This window comes from Geotrypetes seraphini, chromosome 8 (assembly GCF_902459505.1).
Source record: "Geotrypetes seraphini chromosome 8, aGeoSer1.1, whole genome shotgun sequence".
NCBI classification, from domain to species: Eukaryota; Metazoa; Chordata; class Amphibia; order Gymnophiona; family Dermophiidae; genus Geotrypetes; species Geotrypetes seraphini.
Genome location: NC_047091.1, coordinates 125,605,455 through 125,627,200, shown reverse-complemented (window position 1 = coordinate 125,627,200; position 21,746 = coordinate 125,605,455). Strand labels below are relative to the sequence as shown.

Below are 21,746 nucleotides of genomic sequence, written 5' to 3'. Positions count from 1 at the left end.
TGTTTTGACTCATTTTCTGTCATTCTGCAGGAAGTCCCCGCCCCTTATGCTGACATAATTGGTCCTTCTTTGCCAATCCCACCCACAGAAGAAAAGCACTGCATCATAGGGGGCAGGATTTTACAGAGAGGGGTGAAAGAGCATGAGGATTCCCTATTGAAAAACAGCCTGCTGCTGTCATAAAAGAGCATTCCGTTCTTAAGGTGGTCTGCCCTAGATCCTGAGAATCCTGGTTTTACCCAGACCCATTTCTACCAGTCTAAGCAGACATAGACAAAAAGTTTAATGCAGCAAAAGGCACCCTAGCATAAAGAGCTGCTAAGGTGACCCAGTTAATGAGAGGGATATTTTTAGGACCTGGCTCCCAACACCTCAATTCCAGACCTCTCTTCCTCCAATTCTTCACAGCACCACTAAACCAGAAGCAGCAGGAGGGACAAGGTAAAAATCATGCTCTCTCCAGACTTCTCATTTAACAGTATTGAAATCCTGGTTAAAAAAAAAAAAGGCAGGATTTTCCAGGATCCCTCAAGCCTACACTACTTTAATAGCAGATCTCCTTTTTTTTTTAAATTTCCACAGCTGCAGGGAGAACCATGCGGACCTCTTTATTCCTTTTCTGCCATCCCACCCCGATGATGTGCCCTTCTCTTCCTGTTTGGGCAGAACCAGCAGAAAAGGAGACACATAAGCGCAGGGATTCCCTGCAGAATGACAGCCAGAGGGGCAGTCAAAACAGGTTGTAGCTTATCCAGGCAGTGGAAAAAAACACAACCTAGCAACACTTTGGATTTAAAGGTGATTTTTTTTTTTTTCAGTAAGCTGGTAAAATGAGTGATCCACCTCCTAAAAAATCTGTTTCCACAACCCTGTCTCACCTGCACTACAAGCAACACATTAGCTACCTATCAACAAGTGCTGTGCCTTCAAGGGCCTCGTATTAGCCCATTAAAAACCTCCACCACAAAGCACCATACTATGTAGCTGCCAAATTGAACTCCTACATGTCCAACTGTCCTCTCCACTCCGACTCTGTATTCCCCCCAGAAGAGCCCTTCCACTGGAAACTGCACATAAATGCTCCTACAGCAACTTCTTCCCTAAGCTTTGGAATTAGAGGTCTGCACGGGAACAGGGATTGCGGGGATCCCCCCAGGTCAACGGGACTCCCCCTAGGCTCACGGGACTCCTACGGGGATGGAACCGGGGTTCCCAAGGCCTGGAAAGAGAATTAGTAGAAGATAGACAAAAGCAGAAACTGGGATCAAGATGATGGAAGAACAAAATGTCCCACCAGCTACAGCAAGAGAGAGGCTCATTTTGAGGGGGGCTAAGCTCAAAGTGGGAGGCCCAGCCCCCTCTTATGGCCACAATTGTGTTTAGTACAAAATTAAGTACTTGCTGAGTTTGTTTTGCGGTTTCCAGTTTTGGCACATTTTTCTTATGCAACCATTGTCCTGAAAAGTGCCTCTCTCAATTCTGCTTTCTATGTGAACCGCCTAGAAGTCATTTTGACTATGGTGGTATAGAAAAATAAAGTTATTATTATTCTTTACTCATTGCTGCATTAAAAACCATTTGTGGATCTTGAGAGGACCTATCACAAGTTACCTATGCCAGATGGTGGAACCAGATTTGTTTGCTCTAGATATGAGTTTTATATTGCCAAAAAATCCAACTCTTTTAACAAGAAATGGTTGACCCTGCAGTCACATGACCTAATGTCTATTCTAATTCTTTCCAGTGATGTATGCTCACTTATTTCTTATTTCTGTTCACTGTTATTTGTTTGTATTGTATTTTATTGTTGGTTTAAATAAACTAAGACTTTAAAAACTGTCAGAAGTAATTCCTGCTTTTTATGGGGGGAGGGGGCAGAGGAGATTCCTCACGGGACTGGGCGGGGACAAAGGGGATTCCTTATTGGGACAGGCAGAGATGGAGGGGATTCTTGCAGGGATGGTGGGGACAGGCGGGATTTCTGTCCCCGCACAACTCTCTATTTGGAATCATTTACCCACACAACTCAGATCCCTGTACTCCCTGATGACTTTCCAAAAGGCAGTAAAGACCTTCCTCTTCTGTTAACTGACCGGTCCTGAAACTAGGACAATGAACTCTTATCGCTTGTGGAACAGATATATGAACTGCCAGATGAACATGACTACATTACTGATTGATCAGTGGTGTAGCAAGAGGGGGAGGACAATCCGCCCTGGGCGCCATGTTGGTGAGGGCACCAGCATTACTCCTCCCCTTGCCACACATGCGCCCCCTTATCCCTTCCCCTGTAGCTCTAGTTGTTCACTTCTGCAAGCAACAACTTTAATGTTTTCCTTGCAACCGCATCAGCTCTCCCACTGATGTCACTTCTGGGTGCTCCTATAGCCATTTCATCCCTAAGCTTTGAATCATTTGCCACAGGTCGTGAGGAACACATTGAAGTTGTTAGTTAAGGTGAACAACTAGAGGTTATGGGAGATGGGAAGGGGGACGAGCGTGCAGCAGGGGGGCATTAGGTAAGGCGCAGGTGGGGGAGGAGCACCTCTTACCCTCGCTATGCCACTGTGCTTGATCTCCCCTTTATTTACCTCCAACATGCTTTTCAGTCCATGCCCTGCTATGCTCTGTTTCCAGAAACACCACTCCCCTAAACTATGTATGCCCTTGCTCCACCCGATTCCCCTCTGTACATAACATCTTAGCCTCACCTTGTACCTAGATCCTATGCCTATGGAATCTGTGCATTGTTCCTTGATGATACATTGTTAGCCTTTAATACTGTACCTACCTACCCGTTGTTACCCTCCTGTTATTTTTTTGTTAGCTCATTCTCAGAATCTGTTTTTGTTCTGGGAGGGTGGGAAATAAATCAAAATAATCTATTTATTTAAACTGATTACTAGGTAAGTGAATGTTACTGTTTTTTTTAACAGTATAGCAGGATGTAGCTGCTCCTTCTTCCTCTGTTCCTTTAATTGGACGCTGTCATATGTTTCTTAGAACAACAGAGTTATATTATTTGCTCTACCACAATAAAAGACAGTAAGGGCCCAGGGATGTATCACAAGTTACCCTTTGTGGGTTACTGAGTGACAATTCTTTGTTAGGGGTTTCGGATTTCCCCTCGTGTGAGTTGTGATTACTGAGGGCCCTCAGTTTTACACTATCTACTCATATTTTGAGTAGGTATTAAGTTTCTCTCCTGCTTTAGGCTTTACATATGGTAGGGATAGATCTTTTTGATCTCTACAGTTCTTAAACCTGTAGCAAGAAGCTGCTTGTGTTCAAAGATCACATGTCCCTTGGAAGAGAGCTTTTCAACCTTAACAGAAAAGCATAACCCAGAGTGTGAATTAACTTCAGGCATCCTGTAAAAGAAGTGTAATAATAGCCTTTCTGCCTGCAGAGGGATAGCTGCTGCCACCCTCTTTCTGGCTCTAGCAGTAGCATCTGACCTCCTTTTATATAGGATCAAGGATCAGTTTTGACAGGCAGACCTCCCTGGGCGTAAAGAGCAACCTGGCCTGGCAGGATGCACAACGCTCTAACAGCACAGTAATAAACACTATGTTGGGAGCGATTTAAATATATAGGGTGATGCTCAGTACAATAGCATGCAAATTATACACTTACTATTTGTGCAGAGCAGCCCTGGTAAAAAGGTAAAGAACTGTGCCTGGCACCTACTCAGAAGAGAAAAGGTAGGCATACTTCTTCCCTCTTCTCTGTCCACTGCAAAAAAAACCCCAAAAATAGCACTGAGCTCCTTGTAATGCTTTTGCATAGGGGTTTTGGGGGGCTGCTATGAGGATTGGTAACAGCCCCCGAGCACCCTTTTGAGCATCTGAGGCAGAACTTCCATGCCAGCAAGACTGATTTAACAAGTCTTGCCAGCATGGAAAGCTTTTCAGCATTGGGGACTTATTAATCTTTTAGCCTAGCTTCCTCAGTACACCACAGGAACAAAGCCAGCCTCCCCAGTCTGACCTCCTTAGGGTATGCACTGATCTTCCTTGTTTTCCTAAGTAGCCTCCTCACAAGATGTAAAAAACTCATCCCCCCCCCCCCTCAGCCGGATTAGCCTGGATACCTAAGGCCCCTTCCATAGGAAGGGCTTAAGATATCTGAACCAATTGGAGACTTAGACCTCTCCTAGTGCAGCCCAGGATGCATGGGGAAGGCCCACCATTTTGAAGAGGCAGGCCTACTGACAGAAGAGAGCAGTCCACTTGCTGATTTCTACAGCGAGGTATTTGGGGGGGAGAGTGCTGGGGGATGTGTTTGAACTGGGAGGGGTTCTGAACTGACTCCCCTCAGCCCACCAGGGCCTTCTTTGGGTACTTGGTGGTGGGAGGAGGCCTTCATGTCAGGAGGGAAGGAGTGTGTGTGTGTGGGCCAGGTGGCCTGGATGCACTACTAAAGGCTAGGTTGCTGAGGCAAGAGGGAGTAGGCATCGCTCCTGTCATTGGGGGCAGCTATTAGTAGGGGTCCCGCAGCTGTCATCTTGGGGGGGCAGCACTTTTTTTTAATGGGGACAGGTACTCATGGTGTGTGTGTGTGTGTGTAACACACTTATCTGTATGCCCATTATAAAAAAAATTTTCCTGCCTTGAACAGCTGAACGGCAGGAGGCTGCTTCAGGGCTTCCCCTGCCAGGTCTGTGCCTATGTGAAAGTCACTTTTCCAGAGACTGGTGGGGTGAGATTATGGCCGACCTCCACAAAACTAATTTGCATGCAAAGTTAGTTGAGCATCGATTGCTGTTGTAAAATCGGACAAAGGATTGGCCCGCAGTGATCCATCTGGTTTTAGTGACCATTTTTAGTGCATCCAGACCTCTGTAAATTGTCTTAGATTACCCTGTGCTATATCCATGACGGAATGATATACCAACTGAAGCTATCAAGCGCAGGAATACTGAATTCAGCCACAACTGAAAGGCTTCTCAGCACCAACTGCTCGATATATTCAAGATTTTCAGACGTCAGCTTTGTTGTTGCAGTTCATGAACAGTCTTCCATTTTTTAAAATATAAATACTGTATATATATTTTTTCTGAAAAACTGCATCAATAATTAAAAATCACCTCTCCAAATTCCTATTCATTGTCTGTTAGCCTATTAACATTCTAATTTAACATTCTAAGATACCTTTCAAAATGAATAAACAAGCTCACTGCTACAGGAAGATGATGTGGAGAATAGGATTTCTGTCACTTATCAGGTACTGCCCAAGGGAAACTGCATACTTCATCATAGCTGATAGCTAAAAGTGTTAAGGGGCCACCAAAATTTTCAATTAAATAGATAAGAGAAAAAAAAAGGCTGAAATCAGAATCCAAAGCACAGTTATGATGGTTCACCTTCTTTCTGAATAATAGATCCCAATGATGCGCTATCGAAACCGATCAAATACGGTGTTCCGCAGGGGCTCTGCTATCCCCCCTATTATTCAATCTCTACATTAGGCCAGTCCTAGACATAGCTCACAGATATCAAATACAGATTCTCTCCTTTGCAGACGATATCCAACTATATCTACCCCTAGGAGAAAACCAGGACACCCAGATCGCAAAACTCCTAAAATACCTCTCAGAAATAAAAAACTGGATGACCGTTAACAAATTGCAACTAAACACCTCCGAAATGGAACTCCTTTGGATCCACAAAGAACACTGCAACTGCACCCGTCCCTGAATATGCTGGAACTCGACTACCTTAACAGCAAAGGACCAAGCACGCAGCCTAACCTTGACTCTAACCTGTCACGTTCCAATCATATCTCTCAGGTGGTATCTTCCTCAGTTTACTACCTAAAAATTCCAAAAAATAAGGGACTGCTTCTCTGAATCTGACTTCACCCAACTACTCTATGCCTTAGTCCTTTCCCACATGTGCTACTGCAATGCCTTATTCCAGTGTTTTTCAACCTTTTTTGGGCAAAGGCACACTTGTTTCATGAAAAAAATCACGAGGCACACCACCATTAGAAAATGTTAAAAAATTTAACTCTGTGCCTATATTGACTATATATAAAGTAATTCTCTTGAATAGGAATCAAATAAACACAAAGAAAGTATTTTATAATTACTTTATTATGAAATATTAAGTAAACAGAATAGTGAAAAATTATAAAATACTTTATTCAGTGCGAAACCTGGGCCTGTTTGGCTGAACACAAAGCTGATATTCTGGCTGGAATCGAAGAAAGACACACACGTAGCTCTTCGTCAACAGCTCTCAGTCTCTCTCTGTATTTGGTTTTTATAGCATACAAAAATAGACAAATATACCTTCCATCCTTTTTATTAAACCACAATAGCAGTTTTTAGCGCAGGGAGCTGCGCTGAATGCCCAGCGCTGCTCTTGACGCTCATAGGCTCCCTGCGCTAAAAAACACTATTGCGGTTTAGTAAAAGGTGACCATATTGTAAAATATAGATAGCAGATATAAATTCAGAACTGTGCATAGTAAGTGAAGGGAAGTTTTCATCTCTGGGAATTTACCCAGTTAACTATTAAGTTATTTGGGCAAATTCCTTTGAAAACTGTGGTAATACTGCCTCCACTTTGCTAAATTTAAAATAAAATCATTTTTCCTACCTTGTCTGGTGATTTCTGGTTGCACTTTCTTCTTCTGACTGTGCATCCAATCTTTCTTCCCTTCTATCAGCCTGTATGCTTTCTCTCCTCCACACCTCATTCCCTCCCCCAACTTTTTCTTCCTCTCTCCCTGACCTTTCTTTCTTTTTTTCGGTTTCTCTTCTTTCCTTCTGTTTCCCTGCCTGCCCCCTTTCTTTCTTTCTCCCTGCCGTTCCCCAAGCCACTGCCACTGCCGCTGCCATCGGGGAACAGGACCCACCAATAGATAACAGGCCCCAAAGCCGACGCCGACGCATGCTCTCCCTGACGTCAATTCTGCAATCGGAGAGGAAGTTCCGCCCAGCCAAGCAGCGATTGGCTGGCCCGAACTTCCTCTCCGACTGCAGAATTGACGTTGGGGAGAAGAAGACTTATCGGCTCGATAGATTAGATCGCCAAGACAAAGTGAGTCCTGGGTGATCGACTCACTTTGCCTTGGCGAGCTACTGGCGCCCCTGCCTCAGGCCCCCTGTTAGCTCCGGGCCCCTGAATGCAGGACTGGTAGTACTGCCCTGATGGCGGCCTTGCGGCACACCAGGCAACATCTCGCGGCACACTAGTGTGCCGCGGAACAGCGGTTGAAAAACACTGCCCTATTCAACAGGTCTCACGGTGAACAACATATGACATCTCCAGCATGTACAAAATGCAGCAATCAGACTTCTAAAAAACCTCTGTGCCCATGACCCTGTCTCTCAGGCGCTAACGTCAGCTCACTGGCTGCCCGTGGCGAAAAGTTGTGTCTTCAAGGGACTGATGTTAGCGTTCAAATCCTTGCGCTGGACTATATTATGGCAAAGCTTCCTCCGAATGTACTGAACAGGTCCCTCCACTCCCAGGATGAAATATATCTCCTGGTCGTGCCTTTCAATTGCAAACCGCCAAACGACGTTCCTACTCCCACTTCATACCGAGCTACTGGAACCAACTGTCCCTTGAAGGACTCCACAGCTTTAGGAAAGTAATAAAAACATACCTCTTCACCTAACTCCCTGGTCCATGACCAATGGATTACAAAGAAATGTATATTGGTACTAGGTCCCATTATGGATCAGGAAAAAAACTGGTATTGAAACATCTTCCACTGTAACTATGGCAAATTTAACCTGTAACTGTACATTATGTATATCGGTATTAGATACCTGTGTGTCTAGTAGAGAATGACACAGGGAAAAAATTTGTCACCGTGAGCTTGGTCCCCGTCCCCACGAGCTCGGTCCCTGTCACCGTCCCCACAAACCATCTGATCCCATCCACACAAGCCTCTAATAGTTTTATACTGAACTTATTTTATTAAAGTATAAAAAGAAACAATATTCTGTATAACTGTCATTTTATAAATCAAAGTTTTGGCTGCTGAACTAGTCTGGCACCCATCTTCTTCCCTCTACTCCCTCCATAGTCTGGCATCTCTCTCTTGCCCATTTCCCTTCAGCCCATTCTCTCTTGCCCATTTCCCTTCAGTGTCTTCTCCCCACTCTCTCTTACCCATTTCCCTTCAGTGTCTTCTCCCCACTCTCCCCTTCCCTTCAGCGTGCATGGTCCAGCAGCCCCCCCTCCCGATCGCCAGTGATCTTCCCTCCCTCCCAATCGCCAAAGTCATCTCCGAGTCATCTCCCTCCCTTCCTTCCCCTCACCTTATCGTGGTGATTTTCTGGGCTTTTTTCGTCTCCCAGCTGCCCAAGCCGGCTTTCATCAAGTCACGTGTCTGCCAAAACTTCTCCTCTGATGCAACTTCCTGTTTCCGGTTGCATCAGAGGAAAAGTTTCGGCAACCACACGCGAATTGATGAAAGCCGGCTTGGGCAATGGGGAGACAAAAAAAAAAGCCCAGAAAATCGCCATGGTAAGGGGAAGGAGATGCCCGATCTGTGACTGTATGCATTCCTGACCTTAACTGCAGAGACAAGGCCATTCACTGCTCCACGGGGCGGTGAATGGCCTTGTTCCCGTACCCGCAGTGACGACGACTTTTTCGCCCACTGTTTCAGCGGGTAACAGCCACCATATCATTCTTTAGTGTCTAGTTAGAATAAAAACTTGTTTTGAAAACGTACATTGTTGAGGATAACTCTGGCAAATTTCAACCTCTGAACTCTTTTATCTTTATTGGTATTAGACCTCTAGTATGTATAGAATTAGGACACAACCTTGTATCGTAAAATTGTATTGTAACTGTCATATTTTAACCTACTAACTGTATTTTATGTATGTTTAACCTGTAACCCGTTCTGCGCTCCTTGGGGGAAACAGGACAGAAAACGAATTAATTAAATAAATGTTTTGGGCAATTAATAGGAAGTAAAGGATTTGTCGGTATCTATAAACAAAAATATTCTATACAAAGATACCTCATGATGTATTTCTAAAGAGTTTATTTCAGACCCTGGGGGTATAGGTAGTTTATAGCTAATTCAAAAAGGTAGCCAGAGTCAGAGTTCAGTAGCTCTATTACTCAAGGCACACAGAGCAGCAAAAGCAGTTGCTGGTGACAAATTTGTCCAAAGGCACCTGGTTCAACAGAAGAAAATACTAGAGGCAGCAATATGGAAAGCAGCAAGATGCTGCTGCTTGTAAGGAGGTAAGGAGAATAAAATTGCTGCTGCATTTCTGATTCGGTGGAACAAATTTATATATACCAACTCCCACCTCCCCCAAACCTCCTCCACATAAAGTCCAACTCAGGGAACAAGAAAATATTAAAAGAAAATCATACAACATAATAAGAGGAAGACCTCTTAAGTTCCATGAACATATGAGGCTACAAATTACATACAGAGAAAACATGTCACTTCTGGCTTTCTCTTTACATTCAAACCACTCAGTGTTCATCTTTTATTCCTTCAGTGTCTGCTTCCATCTTAAATAATTTCTTTTCTTCTAAAATTTTCTTCTCAAACATTTCTCTTTCCCTGGAAAACATGCAAATATTAAGTTTGATCAAAAGTCATAGTATAGTATTCATCCCACGTGTAATATGTTAAAAAGACAATTACTCTTTGGATGGAAGTCAAGAATCTATTACAAATTGCCTTTATTCTGAAGGCACAAACTAGGGATTCCTAGGGAATCTTACAGAAGTAAGAGACAAATTCCCTTGGCCTTCCTAGTGTCTCCAGACCAGGTTGTATCCCTCTTGACCCTATGTTAGGACTATTGCTGCTCGATTCACCGATTCAAATCGATTCGTTCAACAAATAAAAATTAGACTTGCCGATTCAGAGATCAACTTCCCCGGTGAGACCAGATATACCTCCAGATGTCCTAAAGCAGCAGCAGTGGTGGCACTGATGCCAGAGGGAAGCCCTGGTGGGGCAGGCTGCAAGTTGCCTGTTCACAGCACTATCTCTGCGAGGTGGCCACTGCTGCTTTGGGAGGCCTGGAGGTATATCAGATCTCACTAAGGGAGGGGTGGAAAACTGCTGCACAGGTGGAAGGGAAGGAGGGAGGGATGGAAAGTTGTTCCACATGGGGGGAGAGGAAGAATTGTTGGACATGGGGTGGAGGAGAGGACGGGAGAAGAGGTAGAACAAAAAGGTAGAAAGGGGAATATGGTGGAGTAGAGGGAGACATGCATGGAGAGAGAGTAAGAAATGTTGGACATAGGGTGGAGGGCAGGGAGAGATAGTGCATTGGGAAAGAGAAATAAATGTTGCACATGATAATGGAGGTGGGGGGATGGGAGAGATGCTACTTGGAAGGGAATACAGATGTTTGACCGCGGGGGGTGGGGGGGGGGAGAAATGGTAGACAGTGGTATAGAAACAGAAATGTTGGATATGGCAGTGAAAGATTAAAAAACAAAAATGCTATTTTCTATTTTGTGATTACAATATGTCAGATTTGAAATGTGTATCCTGCCAGAGCAAGCATGAGTTAGGACCTAACAGAGAGAAGAAAAAAGTCATTTTTTGTTTACCCCAAAGTTCCAGTGTGGAGCTGAAGAGGCTACAAAATAAACCCGCCAGAATGTTTGGGAAACCTCCCCCACAAAAAAAAAACAACACATTGATTGGGTGGGAAAAGCGAAACAAAGCAAAGCAAAGCAAAGCAAAGCAAAGCAAAAAAATCGATTCAATAGGCCAAATCGAATTAAATATTTTCCCCCTGAATCAAGCAGCACTAGTTAGGACTGCTTCTCTATCTCCTACACTTTGACAGCTAAGGACAAAGCTCTGAGCATTCAGCCCAAGCTACATTATAAAACCACAAGACCACCTGTTTCACAAAATATGATTTTAGGTATGGGATAGCTCTACTCAAGTCTACAGTAAGAATACTAAGCACCTGAGTGATTCTTTAGACCACCCCTTTGAACTTGGGGGGGGAAGGCGCGCGTTATTTTGAGACAAAACATCTTGTTTATTTAAAAATCCTGCTTCATGCAGGATTCAGAAGAGGGAGAGATATACTTGGGAGACTGCTGGGAATTTTATCAGAGCTTTGTTGCTTCCTCTGCCTGCAGCTTCTGATCAAAGACCCTCCTCTCCCCTCTTTGCAACCATGCATCATAAGGCACCATACTACCTCTTGCTGACAGAAGGTCCTTTCATGTATTTCTCTTCTGCCCTCTCATAAGAAATTTTATCCACAGCAGAGATTGCACAAATGACAGCCTTAAAATAAACAGAAAACAACTACATGAGTTCCTGTATTCTTAAAAAGCACCATGTTAATCACAACCACAAATATGTATTACACAAGCAGCTGCCAGCCAACAATCATACACTAAAAGTTGTATTTTTAGTCGACTGTACAATTTGTTATAGTTTGTCTTCAAAACTGTTAATAAAAATATTTGATCTTAAAAAAAGCATCATGACCAAATCCAGTTTGCTTGCTGCTGGTGCTAAAATGCTGCAAATGAAACAGCCAAAACCATAACACAGCAAACAGATTTTCTCTTGTTCTCATTTATTTACTTAGGTTGAAGTAGGGTTACCAGACTCCGGGAAAACCCAGACATGTCCTCTTTTTAAAGGACTTTCCAAAACCCAGCAGTTTGTCCAGGTTTGTCCAGGTTTTGGAAAGCTCTGGTCGTGTCTGGAAGGTCTCTGAGCTTGCGTGATGATGTCGCACGTGTCCGCACCTACTCAGAGGCCCTCGGATGCGGCCTGGAGGTCAGGAATGAAAAGATGAAGCTTTCTGGGGGCGGGACAGGGCCATGCATCCGAGATTTTTCAACACAAAATATGGTAACCCTATGTTGAAGGGATGTCAAGATGAATGAAAGTGTGGTGGTCAATGCCTTGAGCAGCAACTAGCAGAGGTGATAACCATGACAGAAATCAAGACGATTTGGGTGTCAAGGATGGGAGGATCTCATGGCAGAAGTCACAATGAAGCCCAGTTGCATGGTGTGACAGCAGGGACATCAAGCTCTAAAAGAAACACATTAAGACTGACAACATGGCTTGGCAGCAGAGCTATGATTATACCAGCAGGTGTTAACTGTGGGGGAAGTAGCAGTTTGCTTAATGTGAACTAGAGTGCTTTCACTAGATTGCCCAATTAATAGCAAAAATGATGTGACCTCCTGCAGGCAGTGAAACTTGTATGCTGAAAGCTGGTAGACTGCATTTTGCACAGAAGGCCAAAAATGTCAATGACTTTAGCTAGAACAGAACAGCATTGCAGGGGCCACTGAGCAAAGTGAGTGCATTGCTCAAATGGTCCCTATCTGTTTATGTCCATTATGTTACTATTTTATCACACTATCCATGGATAAAAACATCCATGTCCCAGTTCTCATACAGGCTTGCAAGTATAACTTTACATTGATGCTTGCTATCAAGCCAAGGTTCCCTTCCAAGACCACTCCCAAGTATACCTCAGGCAGAAGGACATCAAGGGTAAAGCAGGTCCGGTCTTCATTTTTTATTGCCTTCAGACTGCTGCTCTTTTGATCACACACACTCTTCAAATAAGTCACTACCATCTCACACTGCTCTTCATCCTCCAGGTAGGTCTCAATGCAGTTCAGGGATTGGCTTGAGTTCAGGAAATCTTGAAGCCAACGTGATTTCTTTTTGCCTTTCATTATGGCTAGAAGATGCTTCTCCACTTTCTTGTTCTTCATAATATAGTTTACCAGCTTTTTATTAGCCTTGTCTCTGGCAGCTCTGGTTCGATCAGGAAGAATTCTCTTGGAAGGCTGCTGCTTGGCAGGACCGGTCTCAGGTTGCGATTCTTCTGTTTCTTTTTTGATGTCTGGAAATACCATTAAGGAACCTTGATGAATTTCTTTTCTAACAGGGTAACCTGGAAACATAACCCAAAAAAATATAACTTGAAAAAAAAATTTCAACTGATACTAGTTATTTGTTTAAACTTGTATGAAAAAAAGGAGCCCAGTCCTATGGCTCATACCACAGTGTGGTGGGACTGGTCATGCCTTAGTACATCATGGAGTTTCAGCAGACTCAGAGAGGGTGGAAAAGCCATTACTTCCAAGCATGAGAGCCCTGATGGCATGGACCACATAAGGGAAGGAGAAATTAGGTTCTTACCTGCTAATTTACTTTCTTTTAGCTTCTCCAGACCAGTAGAGGTTAATCATTACAAATGGGTATATATCCAATCATGACCAGCAGGTGGAGACTGAAAACAAAACTGTGGGACAGTATATAATATACACCCTTCTCTATTTACCTCAGTCTGCCGAATAGCCAAGCAGAACCAAGAACTGGAAAACCGAAAGAAAACAATACTCCGAACAGGAGTAACAACTAACATACCCAAATGCTGTTGGAAAATGCAGAGGAGAAATACCAGAAGGAAAATGTCCCCACAGCTCGCCAGCTAAGCCAGCCGAGCCACAGCCGCTGTTCTTTAATTCTCCCCGGCCCTAGAAAAATACTAGAACCCGCAGCAAAAAACAAAAATTGCCCGCGAAACAGCCCCAACAACACAACAACAACAGACAGGGTGGGGACCTCTACTGGTCTGGAGAAGCTAAAAGAAAGTAAATTAGCAGGTAAGAACCTAATTTCTCCTTCTTTAGCACTCTCCAGACCAGTAGAGGTTAATCTTTACAAATGGGACGTACCAAAGCAGTCCCTCTCACGGGCGAGACCCCCGCAGGGCCGATACCAGAACACGCTCACCGAACACCGCGTCCCGACGCGCCTGAACATCTACCCGATAATGTCTAACAAAGGAAGCAAGGAAGACCAAACCGCAGCCTTACAAATATTCACTGGAGGCACGAGCGACGACTCAGCCCAAGAAGCTGCCTGACCCCGAGTGGAATGAGCCTTGAGAAACTCCGGAATGGGCTTCTGTCTCAGAAGATAATAATTTATTTCTTATATACCGCTATACCGTGAAGTTTGAAGCGGAAGCAATCGTCTTCTTGATCCAGCGCGCAATAGTAGCCTTAGAAGCGCCAGCCCCCCGACGAGAACCTGCCAGAAGGACAAAGAGATGATCGGATTTCCGGACTTCCTGGGTCCGCTGCACATAAGAGCGAAGGACCCGACTGACATCCAACTTGCGCAGCTGCCGTTGCTCAGAAGAGCCCTCCTGACTACCCAAGACCGGGAGGACCACAGATTGATTGACATGAAAAGGAGAAACTACTTTCGGCAGAAAGGAAGGAACAGGCCTCAAGACAACCTGCTCCCTAGAAAACTCCAAGAAGGGAGCCCTACAAGAGAAAGCCTGTAGCTCAGAAATACGCCGAGTGGAAGTAATGGCCACCAAAAAGACCGCCTTCAGAGTAAGGTCCTTCAAAGAGCAGCCGCCCAACGGCTCGAAAGGTGGGCGCTCCAAAACAGAGAGAACCAGACTGAGATCCCAAGATGGAACAGAGGGCTGTACGGGAGGCCTGAGCAACTTGGCCGCCCGCAAAAAGCGAATCACATCAAGAATGGCTGACAAGCGCTGACCTGTCACTAACCCTCGAAAAGCCGACAGGGCCGCAAGCTGAATCCGGAGAGAAGACCAAGCCAGGCCTCTATCCAGGCCACCCTGCAAGAACTATAGAATGGTAGGCAGGAAAGCGCAAAAAGAGACCATTCCCCGCGCCCGGCACCACCCCTCAAAGAGATGCCAAACCCGCACATAAGCCCGAGAGGTAGAAGCCTCCGGGACACTAAAAGCGTAGAGATCACCTTATCTGAATACCCCTTCTTACTAAGGCGACCCCTTTCAAGAGCCAAGCCGTAAGACAGAAGAAGACGGGTCGAACATGGGAATGGGACCCTGCGTAGGAAGATCGTCCAAGAGAGGCAGAGGAAGACTTTCCGCCACCAGATGCCTCACCAGATCCGCGTACCACGGACGTCGAGGCCAATCTGGAGCCACCAGAACCACCAGACCTGGATGGTGAATAATGCGAAGAAGTACTCTGCCCACTAATGGCCAAGGAGGGAACACGCACAACAGCCCCTCCGTTGGCCATGGTTGGACCAGAGCATCCAGACCCTCGGCCAGACTGTCCCTGCGATGACTGAAGAAGCGGGGCACTTTGGCGTTGCCACTCGTGGTCATCAAGTCCATCAGGGGCTGCCCTCAAGCCTGCACTATCAACTGAAAAGCCACAGAGCTGAGACACCACTCTCCTGGATCCAAGAAGTGACGACTGAGGAAGTCCACCTGAACATTTTCTACCCCGGCTATGTGAGAGGCCAAGAGGTCCAGAAGATGGGACTCTGCCCAAAGCAGGAGCCGAGCCACCTCCTGCGCCACCTGAGTGCGCTTGGTGCCCCCCTGACGATTGACATAAGCCACCGCCGTGGCATTGTCCGACAGGACTGTGACCGACTTGCCCAACAAAAGGGAGCGGAAAGCTAACAGCGCCAGACGGACCGCTCTGGTCTCCAACACGTTGATCGACCAGGAGGCCTCCTCCGTGGACCAGGTGTCCTGAGCTGAGTGGCCCAGACACTGAGCCCCCTAACCGAGGAGACCTGCATCTGTAAGGAGCACCGTCCACTGTGGGAGATCCATCCCCTGAACTAGGTGAGGGGTCTGGAGCCACCAATGAAGACTGCAGCGCGCCAAGCCTCGCAGGGGGACAGGAACATCCAAACCATGCCTTTGGGGTGACCACCTCCGGAGCAGAGCATACCGAAGAGGACGCATGTGGGCCCATGCCCACCTCACTACGTCCAGGGATGCCGCCATCGACTCCAAGACTTGGAGGAAATCCCACGCTCGAGAACACCCGGGACGCCAAAAGAGGGCGAAACTGAGATTGCAATTTGCTTACCCGGGCCTCTGGAAGGAAGACCTTCCCCAAGGAGGTATCAAAAAGAATCCCAAGGTACTCCAGATGCTGAGGTCCCAAGGTACTCCAGATCCGACTCTTGGAAAGGTTGACCACCCAGCCCAGTGACCGGAGAAACTCCCCCACCCGAGCCGTAACCCGGGAGCTCTCCTGCAACGACTTTTCCCAAATCAACCAGTCGTCCAGGTAGGGGTGCACCAGAATGCCCTCCGACCGCAAGGCCGCCGCGACGACCACCAGCATCTTGGTGAACGTCCGGGGAGCCGTGACCAGACCAAAGGGAAGCGCACAGAACAGATAGTGCCGACCCAAAATCGCAAAGCGAAGGAAGCGCTGAAGAGAGGCCCGAATGGGAACATGCAAGTAGGCCTCCGTCAGATCGAGAGAAGTGAGAAACTCCCCCGGCTGAACGGCCAGAATGACCGACCGCAGAGCTTCCATGCGAAAAGAGGAAATCTGAAGAGCCCTGTCGATCCCCTGCAAATCTAGGATGGGCCGAAAAGTGCCCTCCTTCTTGGGCACCACAAAGTAAATTGAATACCTGCCGGTGCCCCACTCCAGAGGGGACACTGGAACAACTGCCTTGAGATCTAGCAAGCGCTGAAGGGTCTGGCGAAAGCCTGCATCATCCAAGGTGCTTGACATAGAGAGGCTAGGAAAAGATCCAGCAGAGAGCGGGCAAACTCCAGGGCATAACCGTCCCGCACCACCTCCAGGACCCACTGATCGGACCTGATCTCAGCCCATTTGGGAAAAAAATTTGCGCAGCCGGGCTCCCACCGAAACCAAAGGGGGCGCCGGCAAGGAGTCATTGTGCAGGACAGGAAGCGGGGGAACCAGCGGAGGGATTCCCTGCCCCCCGATGGGCCCCCCAAAACGGCTGCATGTGCTGGAAAAACCGACCCCGGGAAAACCCCGGAGCTGGGAAAGAAGCAGCCCCACGCCCCGGGCAATACTTGCGGAACTCCCGCAAATGCCCCTGGGCAGTGCCATCCCGAGACGCCGGGAGGCACGGTCCTCAGGCAGACGGGGCATCTTTGAGTCCGTCAGAGTCTGAAGCAACTTATCTAAGTCCTCTCCAAACAAAAAAGACCCCCGGAAGGGAAATTTAGGAAGCTTAGCTTTGGACGCAGCATCCACCAACCAAGCGCGAAGCCACAAAATACGCCACGTGGCCACGACAAAGGCCATAAACTTAGCCGACATCCGCACCAAGTCATAAAGAGCATCTGAGAAGAACGAGGTAGCCATCTCAATCTTCGCCACCTCCTGATCCACCAAAGACCAATCCTCAGACTCCCGATCCAGAACACGCTCAGCCCACCGAAACATGGCGCGAGCCACCAGCCCCCCATAAAAAGCTGCCTGGACCCCAAAGGCAGAGACCTGAAAATTTTGCGTAAGAATGTTCTCCAACTTGCGCTCCTCAGAGTCCCGCAAGGCAGAACCGCCCTCAACAGGCACGGTATGCTGCTTAGAAATTGCCGAGACCACCGCGTCTATGACTGGTGACGTTAAAGTAGCTGATACCCCTCTGGGATGGGATACAAACGAACCATGACGCGCGCCAAATGAAACGGCACCTCCGGCGTTTTCCACTGTTCCAGCACAATATCCCGAATATCCTGATGCATAGGAAAAGAGCGGGAAACGGTACGGATCCCTCTAATCAGAGGGTCCCCCACACGCGGAGTCTCCGGCGGCGCATCCTCAAAACGCAACACCGAAGAAACCTGTTGAATCAGGTCCGGTAGCTCATCCCTCTGAAAAAGGCGCACCACGGACGCCTCTTCGCTGGAGGACGGGAAACCCGACAACCCGCCGCCAGCGGCCGTCCCCTCGAGAGGGTCCTGGAAATCCGCAAAAGGGTCCAGGTCCTCATCCAGGCCGACACGCTCCTCAGACCATAAATCCTCGTCCCAAGACACCCGCGGACACTTGGACGAGGGAGGAGGAGGAGGAGGGGACGCCACAACAGACGAGAGAGTCAAAACCGCAGGGAGTGCGGAGGAAACCCCACTTCCCGAAACCCCCTGGGCGCATACGGGACCCCCAGCCGCCTGAAAATAGGCTCTGCACAAAGAAAAGAAGAAAAAAAGAAATCAGGGGAAAAACCCCCCCGGGGGTCCCAAGGGACTCCCTGCCACAGCAGAAACCTGCCCCTGTTTTTCCAATACAGGGGGAAGGTCACCTGAGTGGAAGACAAAATGGAGGGGCCAGACTGTGAAAATGGCGACTTTCCCGCCAAAAATGCTCCCTCCATGGCCTGTAGCGCTGAGAAGCCTGAACAGTCCCAGCCTCTAAAACAAGCAAGTCGGCATCAGCTGTCAAAAATCAGCTGAGAGGGAATCCTTCGGGGAATCCCTCCGTGGGCGGTTGGGGAAGACCGGGCTTCCCCACTGCTCCCAGCCGACTCGCGAGGCACCATCGGCGGGGAGCCCTGGGCGCCTGCAGCCGCTGCCGACAGAGCTCCACCACCTCACCGGCCCAAACCGCCGAGTTCAGGCCGGCCGCGAGTGCCTCGCGGCTGGACCAAATTGTGTCCCACTCCCCCGGAGAAGGGCACAATTGCTCCATACACGACCTAGCTAGAAACAAAGTGCCTGTTAGATGAAAAAATACAGTAAAAAACAGTAAACAGACAGGGAAGCAACCCTGCAGACTGGCACTACCTCAGGATTTTTTATTTATTTATTTATTTTTTTTACAGAACAGACTCCACAGGCTCTCGAAGCAATATGCCTTGCTTGATTTAGGGGGCAAGGCTTACTGCTGAGGCTCCTCTAAAAAAATGTGGGGAGGTGGAGGAAGTGGGGGGAGGGACCCCGCTCAAGACCCGCCGGGTTTGACACCCCCGAGGTCGGACGGACCCCCACCCAAGCTCCGTCCGGCCAAAAACAGGGACTAGAAACCCCCTAAACAAGTTCCAACAGCCCTACCAAGGGAGATGGGTACAGATCACTCAACACCTGCTGGAGACTGAAAGAAGACTGAGGTAAATAGAGAAGGGTGTATATTATATACTGTCCCACAGTTTTGTTTTCAGTCTCCACCTGCTGGTCATGATTGGATATATACCCATTTGTAAAGATTAACCTCTACTGGTCTGGAGAGTGCTAAAGAAAGTGGGTGTTCAAAAAGCAGTGGAGAAAAATACCAGCCTAGTAGCATGAATTTTTTTTTTTTTTTTAAATATCATGTTTATTGAGACAAAGGGCAACCAAACAGCATGTACAGAGAATAATGCATCAGAACAATCATGAAAGCAAGCACTTACAAAAATACCAATGAGCGAAGGAACACAGAAGCAAGATGGGCAAGATATCAAAGGCATAGGAGTGATGAGAGAACCCAAGCAGTAAAGAAAGGAATACATACTAGCCAGCAGCCCCAGTCCGTTTTATATTAATGAAACAGTCAGAATCCCCAAACGATTCAACACTTCCATCTGTCTCAACCATACAATGCACACATACCACACGGCTACACATACACTCACGCCCACACACTCTGTCTAAGGGTCTGTGAGGTGAGCCAATGCAAGGCAGACTCCAATGTGATGGATGTACTGTGGACCGCAAACGAGGCAGGCACTACAGGAAGTGTGCCAGTAGCTCGGTATCAAGCATTGGGCAGGGACCTCTTAATTCCTCCAAGGCAAGCCTAAGGTTTCTGACTTTATGGATAACATCAATGCCCTTCACCCAAATCAAAAGGGATTCAGAAAACATCCACTGAACTCTCTCTTATAGGACTTCTAACTAACATCATTTACCACTTGGACCGCCATAACTCTGTTATACTCATCTCTCTTAACTTGTCCTCAGCTTTTGACACAGCTGATCACCACTTACTCATCCATAGATTACAAGAAATAGGTATATCAGATCAAAAGTCTCATTTAATGGCTCTTTATCTATTACTTTTTCTAATGATTTCGGCATTCCACAGGGCTCAATATTGTCTCCACTACTCTAATATTTTTCTGATCCCTCTGATCACACTAGGACAGTCTACTGGATTTACTGTTTACGCCTATGCTGACGATATTCAGCTAATCCATCCTATCAATTTGGATAATTCCGAAGACATCATCACTATTAACAAAAAATTGGAAAAAGCAATGATTTTTCCAATCACAAAAGGTTCTTCTCTACTCTCTCCTATTGAATTCAAATCAATCCCAGTTCAGTTAGTCAAAACACTCAAACCTTCCAAACTTTTAGGAATTACGTTTGACGAGAATCTTACTTTTCACGATCATATAAGTACAATTATCCATAAATGTTTTTATCGCTTATATGCATGATCCGTTCGTTAGCCAAACTTCTCGACCATACTGACCTCAATATTCTCATTTACTCTCTGGTCATCTCTTGCCTGGACTATGGTAATGCATTATATCATGGAATACCAAGAAAGAGATTGGACGCCTTCACATAGCCCAGAACACTGCCGTTAAGTCATCTTCAAGGCCAAGAAATTTGACCAAGTCATCCCTCTCTTAGTTAGAGCTCATTAGCTACCTATTGATTATTGCATTACTTATAAAACATTATTGTTAACATTTAAAACAAAAAAAACAGGACAGCCGGAATTCATCAACAGACTCCTGATTCCATACTCTTCCCCACGTATCCTTCAAACATCTGATCAAAATTTGTTAGCCATCCTGTCACTGAGACCACGAGAAATTCTATATTTTCTGTAGTTGCTCTCTCCCTCTGGAATTTGATTCCAAACTCATTAAGAGATCCAACATCCTTAGATAAATTCAAATCCACTCTGAAACTGTTGTTTTTTAAAGATGCATTCCAAGTCTAAACTGTCCTTGTAAGGACTTTTTAAACTTTATATATAGTCCATTACCTAAGACTAACCCGTTATCGCCCCTTCCTTTTGGGTTTTCCCTCTACCTTCTCTTTTCTTAATTACCATATTTTTCGCTCATAAGATGCACTTTTTCCACCCAAACCCTCCCCCTTGGTTACCTTATTTTAATTTTGATGCCTTCCCTTGCTGCCTCTATAGTGACAGAGTGGCGCACAAGGCTGGCTGACACAGCTGCCTTCTCTTCCCTTCTGTAGCAGCACAGTAGTGCACAAGGCTGCCTGCCTAGTTCCACACTGCTTCCATTCTTGTGGGAAGTGGCGAGGGACCAGGTAGGCAGCCTTGTTCGCCGCTCTGCCGCTACAGAAGTCAAGAGGAGGCAGCCGCATCAGCTGACCAGGCAGGCAGCCTTGTATGCCACTCTGCTGCTGGAGACAGCAAGTCCTGCTTCCCACACACTCCACGGGCCGGGTGCGAGCAGCAGCCATCTGAACCAGCAGCCACTGGGAGTCGGCATGGTGGCGCAGCCACTGATGAGAGTGAGCGGCTACATTAACAGCAGTGGCGACAGCTTGTTCCGGCCTCCCACTCACCTCCTTCCCTTCCCCCAAGGCAGTGCTGGGCAGCATATCCGGGCCTTAGCTGCCTCCACCACCGCTCCTCTGACTCCCTTCGCGTTCGGGTGGGACATGGAGGAACTGGCCCGTCAAGCTGCGCTGGAGGAATTATAAGGTACGGGGGGAAGAGGTCGGAGAGGGTACGGGGTGCCCTGCCTGCCTCGGGGTAGGAGTGAGGAGTACAGGAGGAAGGAAATGAAGCTTAACATGGGGCAGGAAAGAGACAGAGCAAATAAATGCTGAAGGAGGAGGGAGCATAGGGATAGGGACATGGAAATACTGGAAAGGGGAGGAATAAAGATACAGAGATGTGATACTTAATGGAAGGGGAGGAAATGGTATACATGGATAGTGAAAAAGAGAAGAAAGATTATACACTTTGTGGGGCCCTGCCTGCCTGCTTGCTTGCCTCGGGGTGGGAGGC

At 46.9% G+C, this 21,746-nt stretch overlaps 1 protein-coding gene across 2 annotated transcripts in view; it reads right to left on the bottom strand.

Moving 5' to 3' along the window:
• Positions 1 to 9,003: 9,003 nt before the first annotated feature.
• PWWP3A (PWWP domain containing 3A, DNA repair factor) overlaps positions 9,004 to 21,746 on the bottom strand; it is a 95,358-nt gene continuing 82,615 nt past the window's right edge. Inside the window, exons 12-14 of one of the 2 annotated variants that reach the window (XM_033953825.1) lie at positions 12,474 to 12,853; positions 11,171 to 11,259; positions 9,004 to 9,555 (exon numbers count right to left, since the gene is read on the bottom strand). In XM_033953825.1, the coding sequence (XP_033809716.1) occupies positions 9,465 to 9,555; positions 11,171 to 11,259; positions 12,474 to 12,853 (560 nt within the window). In that variant the 3' untranslated portion in view covers positions 9,004 to 9,464. Of the gene's footprint in view, positions 9,556 to 11,170; positions 11,260 to 12,473; positions 12,905 to 21,746 lie in introns of both variants that reach the window. The other variant, XM_033953824.1, reaches the window with a different exon arrangement.